Here is a 15,216-nt window from a genome sequence, read left to right as displayed (position 1 = left end):
CCGCCCCGCCCGGCCCGGCCCGGGGACGGCGCTGCAGGTCGGGGGGGGGACGGGGGTCGGGTCGGGGGGGGGGGCACCGTCCCCTCCGCCGTGCGTGTCCCCTCCGCCGTGTCCCGGGTCGCCTCCGCCGTGCGTGTCCCCTCCGCCGCGTCCCGTGTCCCCTCCGTCGTGCGTGTCCCCTGCGGGGCGCCGAGATGGCGGCCCGGCCCCGGCTGGCAGCGGGCGGGGCGGCAGGAGCGGGGGGGAGGCCGAGCCCCACCGTCGGGCTGGATCGGCCCGGCACCGGTGCGGCCGCGGGGCCTCCACGCGTGAGACGGGGATGGGGCCCCCACGCGTGACACCGGGACAGTGGCAGAGCTGCACGGTGTGACACCGGGAGGGCTGCGGGACCTGTCCGGCGTGGCACTGGTCCGGCTGTGGCTGTAGCGCTGCTGTCGCAGCACCGGTGACAGCACCGGTGCGGCTGCGGGACCTGCAGGGTGGGACCCCGGTAAGGCTGGGGGCCTGGGCGGTGCGACATCGGTGTCGCGCTGGGGCCGTGTGGCACCGGTACCGCTGCAGCACCGGTACGTCTCCGGTACCGCTGGGTACCCCAGCCCCGGGCCCTGCTCCCTGCCCGCTCTCGCGGGGTCCCTTCGCTCCCCTGCGGTGCTGTGCGCGCCCCCGGGGGTGCACCGGCTGCGGCTGGAGGCTCTTCCCGCCCCTCTCACCCCGATTTCCCCTCACGCTCCCCGCAGGGCGCTGGCCATGGAGCCGGGCACCATCGACAACCTGGCCATCCTGTACCAGAGCTCCGACTTCATCGTGGTCAACAAGCACTGGGACATCCGCATCGACAGCAAGATGTGGTACGAGACGCTGACCCTGCAGAGCCAGCTCAAGTACCGCTTCCCCGAGCTGGCCGACCCCGACACCTACTACGGCTTCAGGTGAGCGGCCGGGGACCGAACCGGGCTTTGCCTTGCCTCCGAGCCGGCCTCGGCCGGGGACACGGCCCAGGGACGTTCCTCCGCCTCCCATCTCCTCCCCAGGTTCTGCCACCAGCTCGACTTCTCCACCAGCGGAGCCCTGTGCGTCGCGCTCAACAAAGCGGCAGCGGGAAGCGCCTACAAGTGTTTTAAAGACCGTCTGGTGACCAAAGCCTATCTCGCCCTGGTAAGCCCACCCCGCCAGGTCTTGCTTCCACACGTACCTTCTGAGTTTGCAGAATTGCAGTTTGGTCTCTGCTTCTTGTCGCCCCAGTGTCGGCGAGGAACGAGAGCCAGGGCTCGGTTTGCAAACTGGCTTTCTGCCCTGCAGGTGAGGGGCCACGTCAGCCAGAGCCGAATGACGATCCGCTACGCCATAGGGAAGAACACCACCGAGGGCATGACCCACATGATGTGCATCGACGGGACGGAGGGTGAGCGGCTCCCGCGCCCTGGCTGTGCTGCCCGGACCACCCGGGCTGCACTGGGGGGAGCTGACCCCCCAATCCGGATCTCGTTGTAGGCTGTGAAAATCCCAAGCCTTGCCAGTCGGAGCTGATCGTGCTCGAGCACGGATCCTACAGCGGGGACCCCGTAACCAAAGTGCTGCTGCAGCCGCTGACAGGTGGGAGCTCGGGGCACGGGGGGCCGCTGAGGCTGGACAGACGGAGGCAGCAGAGGTGCTGCAGCGGGGCCTGCGCTCGCAGCCCTGGGCCGTGGGTGCAGCATGGTGGCATAGCGAAAAACAAAGCCTAGGAAGGGCTGAGCGGAGCTGACGGCAGCACTCAGCTCGCGGAGGACTCAGCTTCTCAGACTGGGGGGACAGATGCCATTTGGTGCGTTGTCACCTCACGCCACTGTGCCCTCGAGGAGGGATGCGGGGATAACCTGTCTCCCTGATTTCTCCGCTCCCACTCTCCCCCTAGGGCGGACTCATCAGCTCCGGGTCCACTGCAGCGCCATCGGCCACCCCATCGTGGGGGACTTCACCTACAGCCACAAGAAGGACAGCAGTCCCTATAGGATGATGCTCCACGCCTACTACCTGCGCATCCCCACCGGCAAGGAGCTCATCGAGGTCTGCGCACCCGACCCCTTCGTCACCACGATGGACAGCAACTGGGTGCCCCACCATGTCACTCACCGGCTGGATGAGACCATCCAAGAGCTGAAGGACAAGATGATGCAGAAGGGGGAAGAGGAGGAGAGCCAGGAGGCCGTGCTTGGTGGCGGAGGAGAGGAGGCACTGAGCGAAGCCAAGAGCCCGGAGACGGAGGAGCAGCGAGCCCGGTGCGAGCAGTGGTTGGCCGAGTGGGCTTTGGAGTGAGCACAAACCACGTCTCTGCATTTCCAGCCCAATGCTCCATTTTAGTCCCAGTGGGTCTCCGCAGAGCCCAGCGCTGACTCCACATCTGCACTTTCTGTATGCCGTGGCTTCCCTCACTTCTGGGGCTGGGATTAGACAGATCTTTAGCAGGGATTAGGATGGGTTTATTTTTTAATGTACACATCATCCATCTGGCCTCTGGATGCCCCTTTCCTAATTCTGGGCCTCAGCAGCAGAGTCGGTGTGTCACGTACCAGCTTAGAGTGACCCCAAAGCTTTACGTCCCTGTCCCAGGGCTCAGGCACAGCCGGGACAGCACGGACACTGCCTTTGCCACGAGCGCCACGTACGTATCTGCAAACCCTCAGCGCTAGGATGCTAAAATGCAGACCAGCGAAGGGAGAGGAGAACACGCCGGGTGCAGCTTCGGTGTCCGCGTCCCCAGTTCCCTTCGCTCCAGGCTGCTGTGCTCACTGGCACATGTGTTGTGTGGGAGGTGGGAGATGAGGAGGCTGAAGTGCAGCCTGGGGGCACCGACAGCCCCCCCAGTCCCGGGGCGGCCCCGGGTGTTCTGCCCGCGGAGCTGGGCTGTGCGGCGGGCGCAGGAGAGGTCCCTGCCTGCCCACCCCTGCCCTCACGCTTTCCTTCCAGCCTCAGCCCACGCGTGGCTTTTTTAAAGGTTTGTTGAAGGTGAGTGAGTTGATACGAATGGATTTTAAACTTTTTTCAAATTTCTATGAGCAGAATCTAGTCTTTTAGCAGTTCTGAAATACGGGTGGTCTCAGAAATGAGCGTATTTTTAGTACTTCTGTGGTCAGCACAGCCAGCAGCCCAAAGCTTTTTTAGCAGAGCTTATTATTCTTGCTCCTAGCATTGCCTTTCCTTAGCGCCCACTTTTATCCTGAGTGTGGATGTAACCCCTGCTGAGACCGGTCAGAAGGCACATGCCCCTTTCTGCTTTACCCAAACGAGGGGGAATCAGTTTTTGTCCCATCGCGTGGCTCCTCGCTGGCAGGTTGCTGCGGGGGTTTGGGTGGGCAGTTTGGGAGGGCCCTGGAGCGGCGGGAGCAGCCAAGGAGATGGTTAAAGCTGAAAGGTGGGCTGAGGACTGATGCAAAGAGCGGGAAGGAGCTCGTCTGTCACGCTGGTGCTCAGCTTCGCAAGATGCCGAGAAGAGTTTCTCTGGAAATGCCCTTGCTTTGCCGGCTGGCGTCGTGCCGCTTCGCTCTCTCCTTCCCACCCGGCTCGTCCTCTGCAGCCCTTGGGGGACGCTTTGAAAATGAAGAGAGGGCAGCTGGCGTGGGCTGGGGAGGGCGGGGGGTGGCTGGAGCCCCTCGCATACACAGCACCAATCCCCGGGGTATTCGGCACCGAGCCGCCACATCGGCACGTGCGCAGAGTTACCGTCGCCCCGCAAGCCCTGTCTCATTTAAAATGCACCTGACAGTGATTTCGCTTAATAATATCGCTGCCCTGAGGGGGAATAAAACGGCACAGCCCTCTCCTCACGGGTGAACACACCGTGCAGGTACCAAAACCCCGTGGGGTATTGCATCGCCCGGCCCTTGCGTCCCCGGGTGCTGGTGGGTGCCAGCTCGCCGTGCTGCGGCACATGGCCGGGGAGGAGGTGGCCATCACCTTGCTTTCGTGGCTTGGTGCGAAGTGCTGCCGTCCGCTGCAGGGTGGGGACAGGCGCACGGCTCACAGCACTGCGGGTGCCAGCCCTGGGCACCGAGCGCGGACTGCGGGCTCGTGAGCTGGTGGCAGAGGGGTCATGGGGTTTGGAAGAGCAGAAGATCCGTCTCCGTCCTCCCAGGCCCTGTCTCCACCCATCCCATGTCCCAGGAGTGGCCTGGGAGGGGAGAGGCAGCCACAGGCAGATCCCAAAGCTGTAAATGAATGTCATCAACCTGTTTGACAAAGAATGACCATGGGCAACGTGCACAGGAGGTCCTGAAAAGTTACGGGTGAGATTTGCAGCATCGGAGACGGGACACAGCCTTCCCTTCCCATGGGCCCCGGTGTGGGAACAGTCCCCGCTGTGTGATGGGGGACGCGTCCGGGACGAGGCTGCCCTCGGCCGTGGGGCCGGCGGTCACTGGGGGTGGCACATGCGGATGCACCGGTGCCTGTGCACAAGGGGACAGTGATGGACCATCAATGCTGGGGGGCTGGCACCCAGCGCTCACCCCACCATCTGCGTTGAGGAGCCCCTGCACCCTGCCCCACCCAGCATCCTTCGCGCCTTGCACTTCTACCCGACATTGCAGGAATCAGAGATAAATATATATTTTCCTTACCCTGCAGAGAGATGTTTTCCAGGCGTCCTTCTCCGGCTCCCCTCCCGTGCTGCGTCCAGTCCTGCTCCCTCCTCTCTGCCGTCACTGCCGCGGGGCCATTTGCTGCGTCGTGTGTGAATCCACTTGTACATTCGGACCGGGGCGGGTTGTGATCGGGTGCGTGTCTCGTGATGTTCTGTACACCTTGGAATAAACCTTATTCCTTGTTGCATGTTACAGTAGTAAACCATTACCTATACACCCTGCAGTTACCCTCTGGGCTCTCAATCCATGCCGCGCTGCGTGGGCCGGCTCGTTGCTGCAGCGTGGCCGGTGCGGTGCCAGGGGCTTCCAGGAATGAGCCCAGACCGGCACAGCGGGACCGGCCCCAGGGCTCCAACCCGGCCAACCTGTTGCGTGAGCACCGGCGCTCATCCTCGCCCTGCTGAAATCCCCCTGGCCGAAACCACCGCTAAAGCCTTCCCGGATTTAGTACCTCTGACACAGATGACCAAGGATGCCCGAGGTGACGGGGGCACATGCCACTGCCCCGTCCCGTCCCGTCCCTGCCCGCTGCCCGCCCCAGCCAACACCAGCAGCTGGGATTGTTCCGAGCCAAATAGCAGAGGTGGAAGAAAAACTCCTAATTTTGAAACACCGCAGCTCTAAGGAAATGGGAGAGCAGCCCTGGAGCTGCTGGTGTTCGGGGGGTGCACAGGGAAAGCTGCCACCACACATGATTTCTGTATAACTCTTGTACATCAGTGGTCGTTCCTTGGGCTGGAGCAGCTGGGAAAGTGAGCGAAGACCCAAAGGAATCGTTTGCAGTCTTCGTGTTGTGAGATTTTTAAGGTTGTAAACCTGGCAAGGGCGGAGAAGCAGCTGGTTAAGCGGAGGGGAGATGCCGCCGGAGCTTCCCTGCCTCCGGCAGTGCCCACCACCGACCCGCCAAGTCCCCGGGGAAGGGACTTTGGCAAGTGCTTCCCGGCACATTCATGTTTGGGGTGGATGCTCCTGTGCCTGCTCCTCCACAGCCCCTGGGGTTGTTCCGGGGCCAGTTTTAAGCTCGGCGGGGACATGGTGCACGCGGCGACCTGCAAAGGGGCCCCGATGTGCCTCTGCCCTCCCGCTCCAACCACCTCTGGCCAGCGAGCCCGGGGCAGGGGCCGTGTCCCACCAGCAGCCTCGTAGCAAACAAGTTCCTGTAATTATACCACTCCAACAAGAGCTATTTTTGCAGCAAATCCTTCTAAAATAGAAACCAGAAACACCCGCGGGCGTTGACCAAGCCCCGGTGCTGCAGGGCGGGTTGCTCGGTGGGGACAGGGATGGGGACACTGGTGGGGGACAGGGATGGGCACACCGGCCGGGGGCACCAGGGGATGGTAAACCCCCCTCAGCGCTGCGCCGGCAGGTCCAGAGACCCTTTGTGAAGGCTGATGCCCCCAAAGCCGGCCGAGCTGGGGGTGCAGCCAGGCTGCCGACGGCTCTCGCCCTTCTCTTTGCCCGGGATAAATGCACAGATAACGCACTTGCTGCCACACAGTGTCGAGCTCCTTCGGTTTTTCATCACACAGCCTTGGGAAAGGCTTTGCTTCCTTTCTTTTTGGTCTCCTTCATGGCATGTGCTGTGGAGGGCATTTCAGAGCGGGATCAGAAATTCCAGGGAGAAAAGGGAACGGGATTGTCCGTGGTCAAGGCAAAAAGGACAGGCGTGAGGGAAGCAACTCCCGGAGGGGTGCTGAGCCCATCACCGAGGACTTGTCTGTTCTGCACACCAGTTGCCCTATAAAATACACCCCTGAATAGCTCAAAGGTTTTTCACTAACTGGGAGGACCTTTGTCTCCATCAGGAGCACAGAAATTACCAAACCAGAGGATTTAACTCATTTGCCCCAAAGTTCAAAGTGACCCTTTACAAAGGAAAAAAAAACCACAACCAGGAGAGAAAGCAGCTTTACAAAACACTGTTGAGAAACGGCCCCGTCACACCCCGTTTTCAGAGCAACATCCCCACCCCGCAGCAGATAAGTGCCGAGCAGTCCCCGGTGCTGCCCATCCCCGGCCACCGCAGGTGGGTGAGCACCTTCCCCGGCTGAGCGGCACCGAATCCTCAGCGCCGAGCCAAATCCCCCCGGCCGGAGAGCGACTCGGGAAGGCCACCGGTGGGATTTAGGGAACGTAATGAGACTTAGCGGAAAAAATTACTCGCATCTAGTTCGAAGGGCAATAAGCTAATTGCTCTGGGCAGCGCTGAGCAGCCCATCGATGGCATTTCTAGAGCGGGGATTTATTTTCTCTCGGGGGTTTCTAGCTGAGGGGTGTGGAGTCAGGTACAGGGGGAGGGCAATGCCTGCTGGTGCTCCTCCACTGGGTTACACTGGACTTCTCCCAGTCTGTGCTGGTGTGGTCCCGTGCAGAGCCAGGGGACGGAGGGGGACCCTGTACCTGCAGGGCACAAGCGGGAGCAGGGCTCTGGGTGTCAGAGAGGACAATTTATTGGGGAGTTTCTTTTAATGATGGATGGAGAATGAAATTCTGTTTTCTGTTCTATAGGATTTAAAATCTCTCCCTTGGTTGTGGGGGGTTTGTGCGGGCACTCAGAGCACGGGTGGGCACGCGGAGCCGCCCTGCTCCCACAGCTCCAGCATCAGCCGAGGGAATCGGCTGCAGGACCCCCCCACTCCTTCCCCAGCGTGGCCGGCAGCCAGCCCCGTCCCAGAGCGGGGACACGGCTCCCCGTTTGCGCTCTGTGCTCGCCCAACCCACACCGAGGACGAAGCCCCAGCACAGGCAGCATGGTGCGGGCAGCCCCGGCCCCGGCAGCCATCGCTCTCTGCCTCCGTGAGTTACGTCTTGTCCCCCTAAAGCTGACCCTGCCCCAGGACCCCCTTCCACCCCCCGGCACTGGGGATGCTCCAGCCCGTGCTGCTTTTCATTCCCAACCCCCTTGGCTTCGGCATTCCCTGCGCACTGCCTCGTGCTCCTGTCAGCATCCACAGGCAGAGGGAGTTTTTCCCAGCTGCAGCCGGCACTGCGTTAGAAATCCGCACAGGCAGATTTCCAGGGGCAGATTTATCATTTTTTGTCTTCTAAACCCACCCCGAGGCACCCCGGGTTGCCCGGGCTGGCACAGGCTGCAGGGCGGTACGGGGGCTGCTCTCTGCCACGCCAGCGTTTACTGCAACTTATTAAATTGACAAAGAAAATGCCCTTCCCAGACTTTAAACCCGGAGCTGCTTTAGAACAGCCCCTGACCAGCGGTCATGGATGTTCTATAACCCACTCCCGCTTTGTTCCAGGTTTCTCCGCAGACCTCGTGAAAGCAGCAGTGGTGAGTCAACCACCGGCTGCTCCAGCGGCTCCGAATACACCAGGGCTTTGCCGAAACCTCGTGGCTGGTGCCGGGAGCGGCAGAGCTGCTGTGGTGCCCCCAGTCCTTAACTCCAGGGAGGCAAAGCCATCACCTCCCCACTGGCCCCCTGTGCAGCCCAAGACCCTGTCCCATCCCGTCCCTCGCTCACCCGCTGCCCAGCAGCCTCCCTGCCCTGCTCCCAAACCGAGGGCTGGGAGGCTAAACCTGACGGGCAGCCAGTCCCCCCAGCTCCGGGGAAGCAGGGACAGCCCCGCCGTTGGCGGGTCCCCACTCCCGAGAGCGGCTGTGGTGGCTTTTGCCCCGGCGCGTAACCCAGGGCAGCCACCGATCCAGGCCCACCGGCCAGATCAGCTCCCATTCCCCGCTCCGTCCCTCTGTCTAAAACCCCTTTTTCCCGTTCCTTGCTGGGGCTGAGCGTCCCCCGTCCTCCTCCCCAGGCTGCCCTGATCGTCGGAGCCGTCCTGTCTGCCACCGAGCAACACGCTGAGTAAGTACCGGCCCCAGCCGGGGTCTCTGCCAAGCAGGGGGGTCTCAGGGGGGCGCAGGCAGTGGGGCCGGTGAGGGTGGAGGTTGCATTTCTCCCCATATCCACGTCAGAGCTGCTGTGACAGGTCCCTTGGGCTGGAGAGGATTTAGAGCCTTGTGCAGCCGGTTCTGGTGCTGGCAGCTGGGCTGGGATTTCAGCTGCAGCGGCTTTTGTTGTAGCATAAACACACCAAGAATTTCCTTTCCTTTACGGGGCTGACGCAGATGCCACAGGAGCCTCCCCAGAGCCAAAATCCTGGCTCTAATGGTGTCTCCCTCACCCAAAGCCCAGGGTATGGTGGGCACCTCTGCCACCACCCCGGCCGTGGGGATGGGCACCCTCACGGCTGCCGGGCACCCCCTTTGGCACCACCCCGGCACCGGCATTAGGGGACATTTTCATGACACCCCATGTTATTCCCACTTACCCCATGGAGCCATGGTCAGGGTGAAGGGGGTTCCCAAGGGAGTGAGCGGGTTCATCCTCCACGGGGTGTTGGGGAGCTAAAGAGGATGGTGAAGTGCAGCCGTGCCTCCCCAACGCAGCCTCTCAGCCTCCGTCCTGCAAGGTTTCCAGTGCATCCCAGCCAGCGACCTGCCCGCTGCCGACATCCTCGCCTTTGCCCAGGGATTGCAAAATGAAACAGCGGAGCTGAACGGTGCCCAGGTGAGCTGGGGTGGGGGCTGCAGACCCCACAGAGCCCGATGGGGCACGGGGAGCAGGGGGGTGTCGGGGCGAAGGGGCTTTCACTGCCTTGGCATTGACAAGACAAGCCTCTCTCTGCCCAGCTGTCCTGCCTGGCCAGGCTGCTCGCTGCCAAGAACCTGACGGCCGATTTCGGCAGGTACCCACCGGACCTGCTGCTCTTCTTTGAGTGAGTATTGAGGGCAGCGCACACGGCTGCGGTTTTGGTGCCGAATCACGCCATCCAGCACTCGCCGGCATGGCCCTGGCACGCCCCGGGGCCCGCGGGAGCTCTGCGCGAGAAGAGTATTACGAAAATCGCCTGCGTCTGCGGGCACCTTCAGACCCGCACGGGGCATTTCCAGCCCTGCAGACCCCCTGGTCCTCACCTCACTCCTCTCCGAGGCTGGGGCCACGCTGGCCACGGCATGGGGTGCATGGGGCAGGGCAGCCCCCGTCCCATGCCGGAGGTGTCCTCCCCAGGGTGAGAGGAGACCCCCCAGCCCCGCGCAGGTCATCAGCTCATTGCTCAGAAGGGAGCGACCATTTAAAACCACTTTCCTCGTGCCCCCCTCAAAAGCAACATTAAAGATCTCCTGCCTGGACACGAGGAGCCCTTCGCCCCGTTCCTCCCCACCGCGCTGACTCTTGCTCCCCGCAGCGCGGCCGAGGTGCGTGGGGGGACCTGCGGAGCGTTTTACGCCCGAGCTTCCCGCGGGAACCTGGACCTGCTGCCCAGGGGCTCAGCCCGGCGGACGGGGCTGCTGCGCGGGGCGCTGGCCTGCCTGGTGAGTGGGGGCTGAGCCGGGGGGCGGCCAGGGTCCCCCACGCCCCGTGCCGGGTGTTCCTACAAGGGCCGGGTCGTCTCTCCCAGGGGGTGAGGAGCAGCCGCCTGCGCGCTGAGCAGCTCGGCAGCCTCGGGGCACTGGTGTGCGACATGGAGCCTGAGACCATCACAGCCTCGGACCCCGGAGTCCTGGAGAACCTGAAGCTCTGCCCAGCGCTGACGGGGGCCCAGCGGGACGCCCTCAACGCCGTGCTCCTCGCGGGGGGCACAGCGTATGGGTAAGGAGCCTCTGCCTGCCGTTACGGGGTGGGCGATGATCAGGTGGGATGGCGTACCTGTGAGGGTGCTGAGCTGATCCTTCTCCCAACGGCCGCAGGGATCCTTCGAGTTGGGATTTACAGACTCTGCAAAATCTGGGGCCGCTCGTGCTGGCTTTGAACCGGACCACAGTGAGCTTGGTGGCCGAGGTAAGCCCCCTCCTCGAGACCTCGGGGCAAGTCGCCCATCAGCCAGGCAGCCCTGAGGCTGCGGGAGCCAGCACCCTCTGCGTCCCCGGCAGGCAGCGCGGGAGGCTTTCGGCAGGAGCATCGCGGCCGCGTACGGCAGCCAGGGACGTTCCCAGCGGGAGAAGTCCCTGACCCTCCTCAGGGCCTTGGCAGCAGCGTCGGCTTCATCTCATCCCAGGCTGAAGCGGAGCGCAGACCGTGAGCGTTTCCCTTCACCGCGGCCAGTCCGGAGCTCTTGGGGAGGAAAAATGCCCCCGGGCTGGTCGGCATCTGGGTGCCGACAGGGAGGGGAACAGGAGCGGGCAGAAAGCTGTGGGATTCCTGTACGGTAACTGGGGAGATGAGGGAAATGTCCTTACAGCACGCTGGGGTGTTTGCCCTTACCTGGGAGCAGGGGCAGCACCAGGGGAGGATGCTTGTGTGGGTGACGTGGGAAAGGGTTCACCTTACCGGAGCGGTTTTAGTTGCCTTTAACAGGACAAAGCGCACACAGCCTGCAGAAACCTCAGCAGGTTCTTCAGGAATAGCTTTAAGGAATGCAAGCGAATAAGGTGTCTTCACGGGTCGGGGACCCAGGGGATGGGAGGACGATTCGCAGTCCCGCCTGCCAGGACGGCTTGAGCCGCATTATTACAATTCCCTTTTCGTTCACCGGGGCTTTTCTGAGGGGCTCTGGGGCCCCATGGCAGCACCAGGACCAGGCGGGAGGGGAGGAAACGCCGTCTGCCTGACGTGCCCTCCCTGCCCGCAGGCTGCCTGTCCGCGCCCATCACGGCCAGCACCATCTCCAACGACTTCTTAATCATCAGCTACGACACCAGCGAGCAGTTTGACCTCTGCCTGAGCAACGAGGTTTTAAAAGCAAACCTGGAGCCTCTGCTGGAACAGCCCCTCACCTTGGAGTACTTCTGGGTCGTGAAAAAAAAGCTGGAGCAGGTGACGGGTGACACGGGGCAGGAGCCCCCGCACAGCCCCCCGTTAGTGTGGGCACTCTCCGGGACGGGCGAGACCCGCTGCGGACACGGGCATTGCCAGCCGCAGGGATGAAGGCACCCGAGCGGGTCCTTTGCACCCATTTCTGCCCTGCGAAGCACCAAACCCTGAAGTTTGGGAGCCGAGAGTGGCCCGGCTGAGGGAGGAAGGCAGGAGGGTGGGAAAGAGGTGGGGAGAAGAGTCGGATGAAGAAAGCGGGGTGGAAAGCATGCAGGAGGGTGGCATTTGCTATGAAAGCAGAAAGAGGCAGGTTTGCCAGTGCTTGTCCAGCTGCTGGCGTTTGCCTCAGGGTATGGAGGGCACCTCGGTCTTATTACAGACAGAAGGAGAGCCATCCCTCTTCCCTGACCCTCTTTCCTGCCTCGCTGGCCTACAGATCTACCCGTCGGGGATCCCTGAGGAGCAGCTGAAGCTGTTCGGGCCACTCTCCCGCCAGTACACGGTGGAGGAGATCAGCCTGTGGCCGGTGACATCCAGCGACACGCTCTCGGCCCTGCTCGACCCCTCGGATGGGAAGTGGGGGGCTTCCCAGGTAAATCCGCGGCAGCAGCGGGGGACGGGTGCTGGTGAACCCAAACCGGGACCGCTCGGTGCCCGAGTCCAGCTCGGGGCGAAGGCAGTGCCCGAGGGCGGCACGGAGGTTTTGCAACCCATGCATGTTTCTAGCGGGAGCATCTTCCTTCCCTGCCTGCGTGCAACCATGTGAACTGTGTTTCCCAGGTCCGGCAGCTGCTCAGCAGGTACCTGGCCCTGGGGGGCACCTTGACCGGGCCCTTGCTTCGGAAAATTGGAGGGAGAAACCTGTGTAATCTGCAGGAGGAGCAGATTGAGCAAATACCTCCAGAAGCAATTGGGTAAGCCACTTTTTAGGGATGCTCTTCAGTCCTGCGGGGCTCCTGGGACCGTGGGGGAAGTGGGCAGTGGGATAGCAGATCCCCACCTCCATTTCGGCTCTGCCCGCACGCAGGCAGCACGGCGGGATGGCCGCATCCCGCTCCCAGCTCTTGCCTGAGCCACCGGCACCACGAGCGGGGCCAGACCACTCATCTGCCCTGGCCAACAAAAGGGTTTTAGCTGTGGTTTGGGGTGGTGGCCCCAGCTCTAACCTGTGACCCTCCCTTCCCCAGGACCGCTGGACAATTAAACATTTCTTCTTGCTGTCAAACCAAGAAGGACCAACTCTACAGAAAAGCCCAGGAGGCCTTTGCTGGCCAGGCTGGCATCACCCGGGGGTACTACTGCCGGATTTGGCCATACCTGGGTAGGTGTTTCAGCCCTCGCCCTCCTTCCCACGGCGACTGAGGTCAGATATCTCTTCCTCGGCCAGGGGGGTTTAGACACCCCTGGGACACATCTAGCAGTCTCCCAAACCTCTCAAAAAGTGTTGGAAGCATTTGCACATGTCTAGGTGCCCCGTACGCTTTCTTTAAGGTGGAGCTCCAGCAAAGGACCTGAAAGACTTGGCTAAAGCTGGCATTGCCATAGACATGGACATGGACACCTTTCTTGCCCTAAATCCCGAGGAACTGCAGGTACGTCCCCGGTACGCTGCTGCTCTTTTCCCCGCTGAAGGGCAGGGCTAGTCGAGGGCTGCGCAGTGGGGTTCGAGGCCCGAGCCCCATCAGATCACCAATTCTCTTACTTTTTTACCTTTTAAAATTTTCTTTTGGAAGTTATTACTTGCTCTGCAGCCCCATTTAGCAAAGCACTTTGCGGCAATTCCGTCTGTGAGGATGAACTAAGATGATGTTGTACATGTATTGCAGAAACTCAGCGTCATGGACGTGAAAAATTTGCTTGGGGCAAACCTCCCGTACCTGAAGGAAGCTGAAAATGAGACCTCGGTGATGCGCTGGGTGAAGAGGCAGTCCCAGCGGGAACTGGACTGTACCCTAGGAATTGGCCTGCAAGGGGGAACGGAGGAGCCCGGCCCCACGGGGACGGCCACCCCTCCTCACCCCACCACCTCTGCCAGTATCACCCCCACGGCCACCGTCCCCGCGCCCACCACCCTCCCCACCGTCCCCACCCCTATTGCCATTAGCAGCCACCCTACCACTAATTCAAGTACCGGCCCCCACAAGACCCCCACCCCAAGTGCCGTCAGCCCGACCCCCCCTCACAGCACTCCCCCACGCGCTTACACCACTGCCCCCAGTGCTGCCGGGAGTCCCGCTGCCACCTCCACCGCCCGACCTGCCCCGACCACCGGCTCCATCGTCCCGTGCTCCATCCACCAGTCTGCCACCTCAAATAAGGCCACCCCCCCCGCTGTCACCCTCCTCACCACCATCCTCGCTGCTGTCAACCCCAACGCCACCTCTCCCAGCTCCGTCCCACCCCCTGCTCTCACGCGCGGGGCCGCCACCACCAGCAGCATTGTTACTAACCCGGCTGTTACCTCCCGCAACACCAGCACCCCACTGGTGTCCACGAACCCCCCAGCACCTGGGGGTACTGCCAACCCCAACACCGCCACACCAAGCACCCACTACACTCCCAGCACCCTTGTCCCTAACTCCACCTCTGCACCCACTGCCACCGCAGCCACAGAGACGAACCTCCTTGCCCACAAGCCCACCCCGATTCCCAACTCCACCGCCTCCACCCAAAAGAGTGTTGTCTCCCCAACGGTCAAGACTACAACACTGGCTTGCAAAACGGGTGCCCCTCCGGCATTTCTCGGCCCGTCTTCCACCACCACCAGCAGTGAGACCACTAAAAAAACACCCACAGGTGTGCCAGAGCCACCGAGACCAACACCCGGCGGATACATCAACCTGCAACCTGAAGCTGGTAAGGCGTGAATGTTCGGAGTCGGGAAAGGCTTAGGAACCGATGGCGAGGCTGGAGTCTTCACCAACAAGCAGTAGCTGATTCACCTTGTTGCTGGCCAGATTCAACATCAGCATGCTGCTGTCCCCAAAGTAGAAACCCCAAGTAGTTCCTGGCTAGACAGGCAGCGCCGGGTCTCTGCAGGGCGTTACAGCCCCTGGATCTGGAGAATACTGCCTTCAGATCCCATGTGCTCTGCAAGTCCGGCAATGTGCACCTTAAGATGTCGCCTTCTGAGCAGGCAGCACCCCTCAGCTGCTCTGCAGAAGGCTGGAGTAATTCACTTAATGCCAATGCACTGTTTATTTTTCACAAGGCAAGGATATGGCCTTCCGTATTTTAGCTGCAGGTAATTTCTGAATAGGCATCACTGTAAAAGCCCTGAAATCTGAAGTTATTTAACCTGACAGAGCTACATCCGTAGCTTTAATGACTCAAAGAGATTTACTCCTGCTTTACGTTGGTGAAAGTAAGGAAAGACTCAGTCCTGCTGACTATTCACAGCCAGAACTGGGGTGCAGGTCGGTGCCTGAGGTGCAGGTACGGGCAATGTCACAAAAGGCAGAAAAGCGTTGTCCTGACACGTGCGATCCTCTGACATCCCAAAGCAACCCTACTGCCCTGACAGCTCCTATGTGCTGTTTGTCTGGATAATCCAATTCTTTCGCACCTGTGTTCTCCACCTAGGATCGGGATCCAGACTCTCCTCCTGCCTAGTGCCCGTACTGACGACAGCCGTGGGAAGCTCACTGCTGCGAGGGCTTCTCTGACACTGCCGCCCCAGCACCACGCTCACTGGATCCCTCCTTTAATTTTCACCAACCTGCAAAATAACGGTGCTGGCAAATTCCCTGCTGAAAAGCAGAAACCCAGGAAAGGAATAGAGTTTGTCCATTTGATACCAGCACAGAATTTTTTTTATTTTTGAGGCTGGA

At 61.5% G+C, this 15,216-nt stretch overlaps 2 protein-coding genes across 2 annotated transcripts; both read left to right on the top strand.

The window, feature by feature from the left end:
• Positions 1-12: 12 nt before the first annotated feature.
• RPUSD1 (RNA pseudouridine synthase domain containing 1) lies at positions 13-3,030 on the top strand. The gene is made up of 6 exons (XM_059826386.1): positions 13-37; positions 738-929; positions 1,032-1,155; positions 1,300-1,402; positions 1,492-1,593; positions 1,895-3,030. Exons 2-6 carry the CDS (start codon positions 748-750, stop codon positions 2,293-2,295), a joined length of 912 nt encoding a protein of 303 aa, XP_059682369.1. The 5' UTR covers positions 13-37; positions 738-747; the 3' UTR covers positions 2,296-3,030.
• Positions 3,031-7,372: 4,342 nt separating this feature from the next.
• Positions 7,373-15,051, top strand: LOC132318636 (mesothelin-like protein). Its single transcript, XM_059826577.1, has 13 exons — positions 7,373-7,418; positions 7,877-7,908; positions 8,388-8,437; positions 10,076-10,225; positions 10,324-10,414; positions 10,507-10,655; positions 11,167-11,389; positions 11,823-11,978; positions 12,167-12,300; positions 12,574-12,707; positions 12,878-12,978; positions 13,213-14,242; positions 14,969-15,051. Exons 1-13 carry the CDS (start codon positions 7,373-7,375, stop codon positions 15,049-15,051), a joined length of 2,379 nt encoding a protein of 792 aa, XP_059682560.1.
• Positions 15,052-15,216: the final 165 nt, after the last annotated feature.

This window comes from Gavia stellata, chromosome 18 (assembly GCF_030936135.1).
Source record: "Gavia stellata isolate bGavSte3 chromosome 18, bGavSte3.hap2, whole genome shotgun sequence".
In the NCBI taxonomy this organism is placed as follows: domain Eukaryota; kingdom Metazoa; phylum Chordata; class Aves; order Gaviiformes; family Gaviidae; genus Gavia; species Gavia stellata.
The sequence above is the reverse complement of the archived record's forward strand: the minus strand, read 5'-3'. Positions and strand labels throughout refer to the sequence as shown.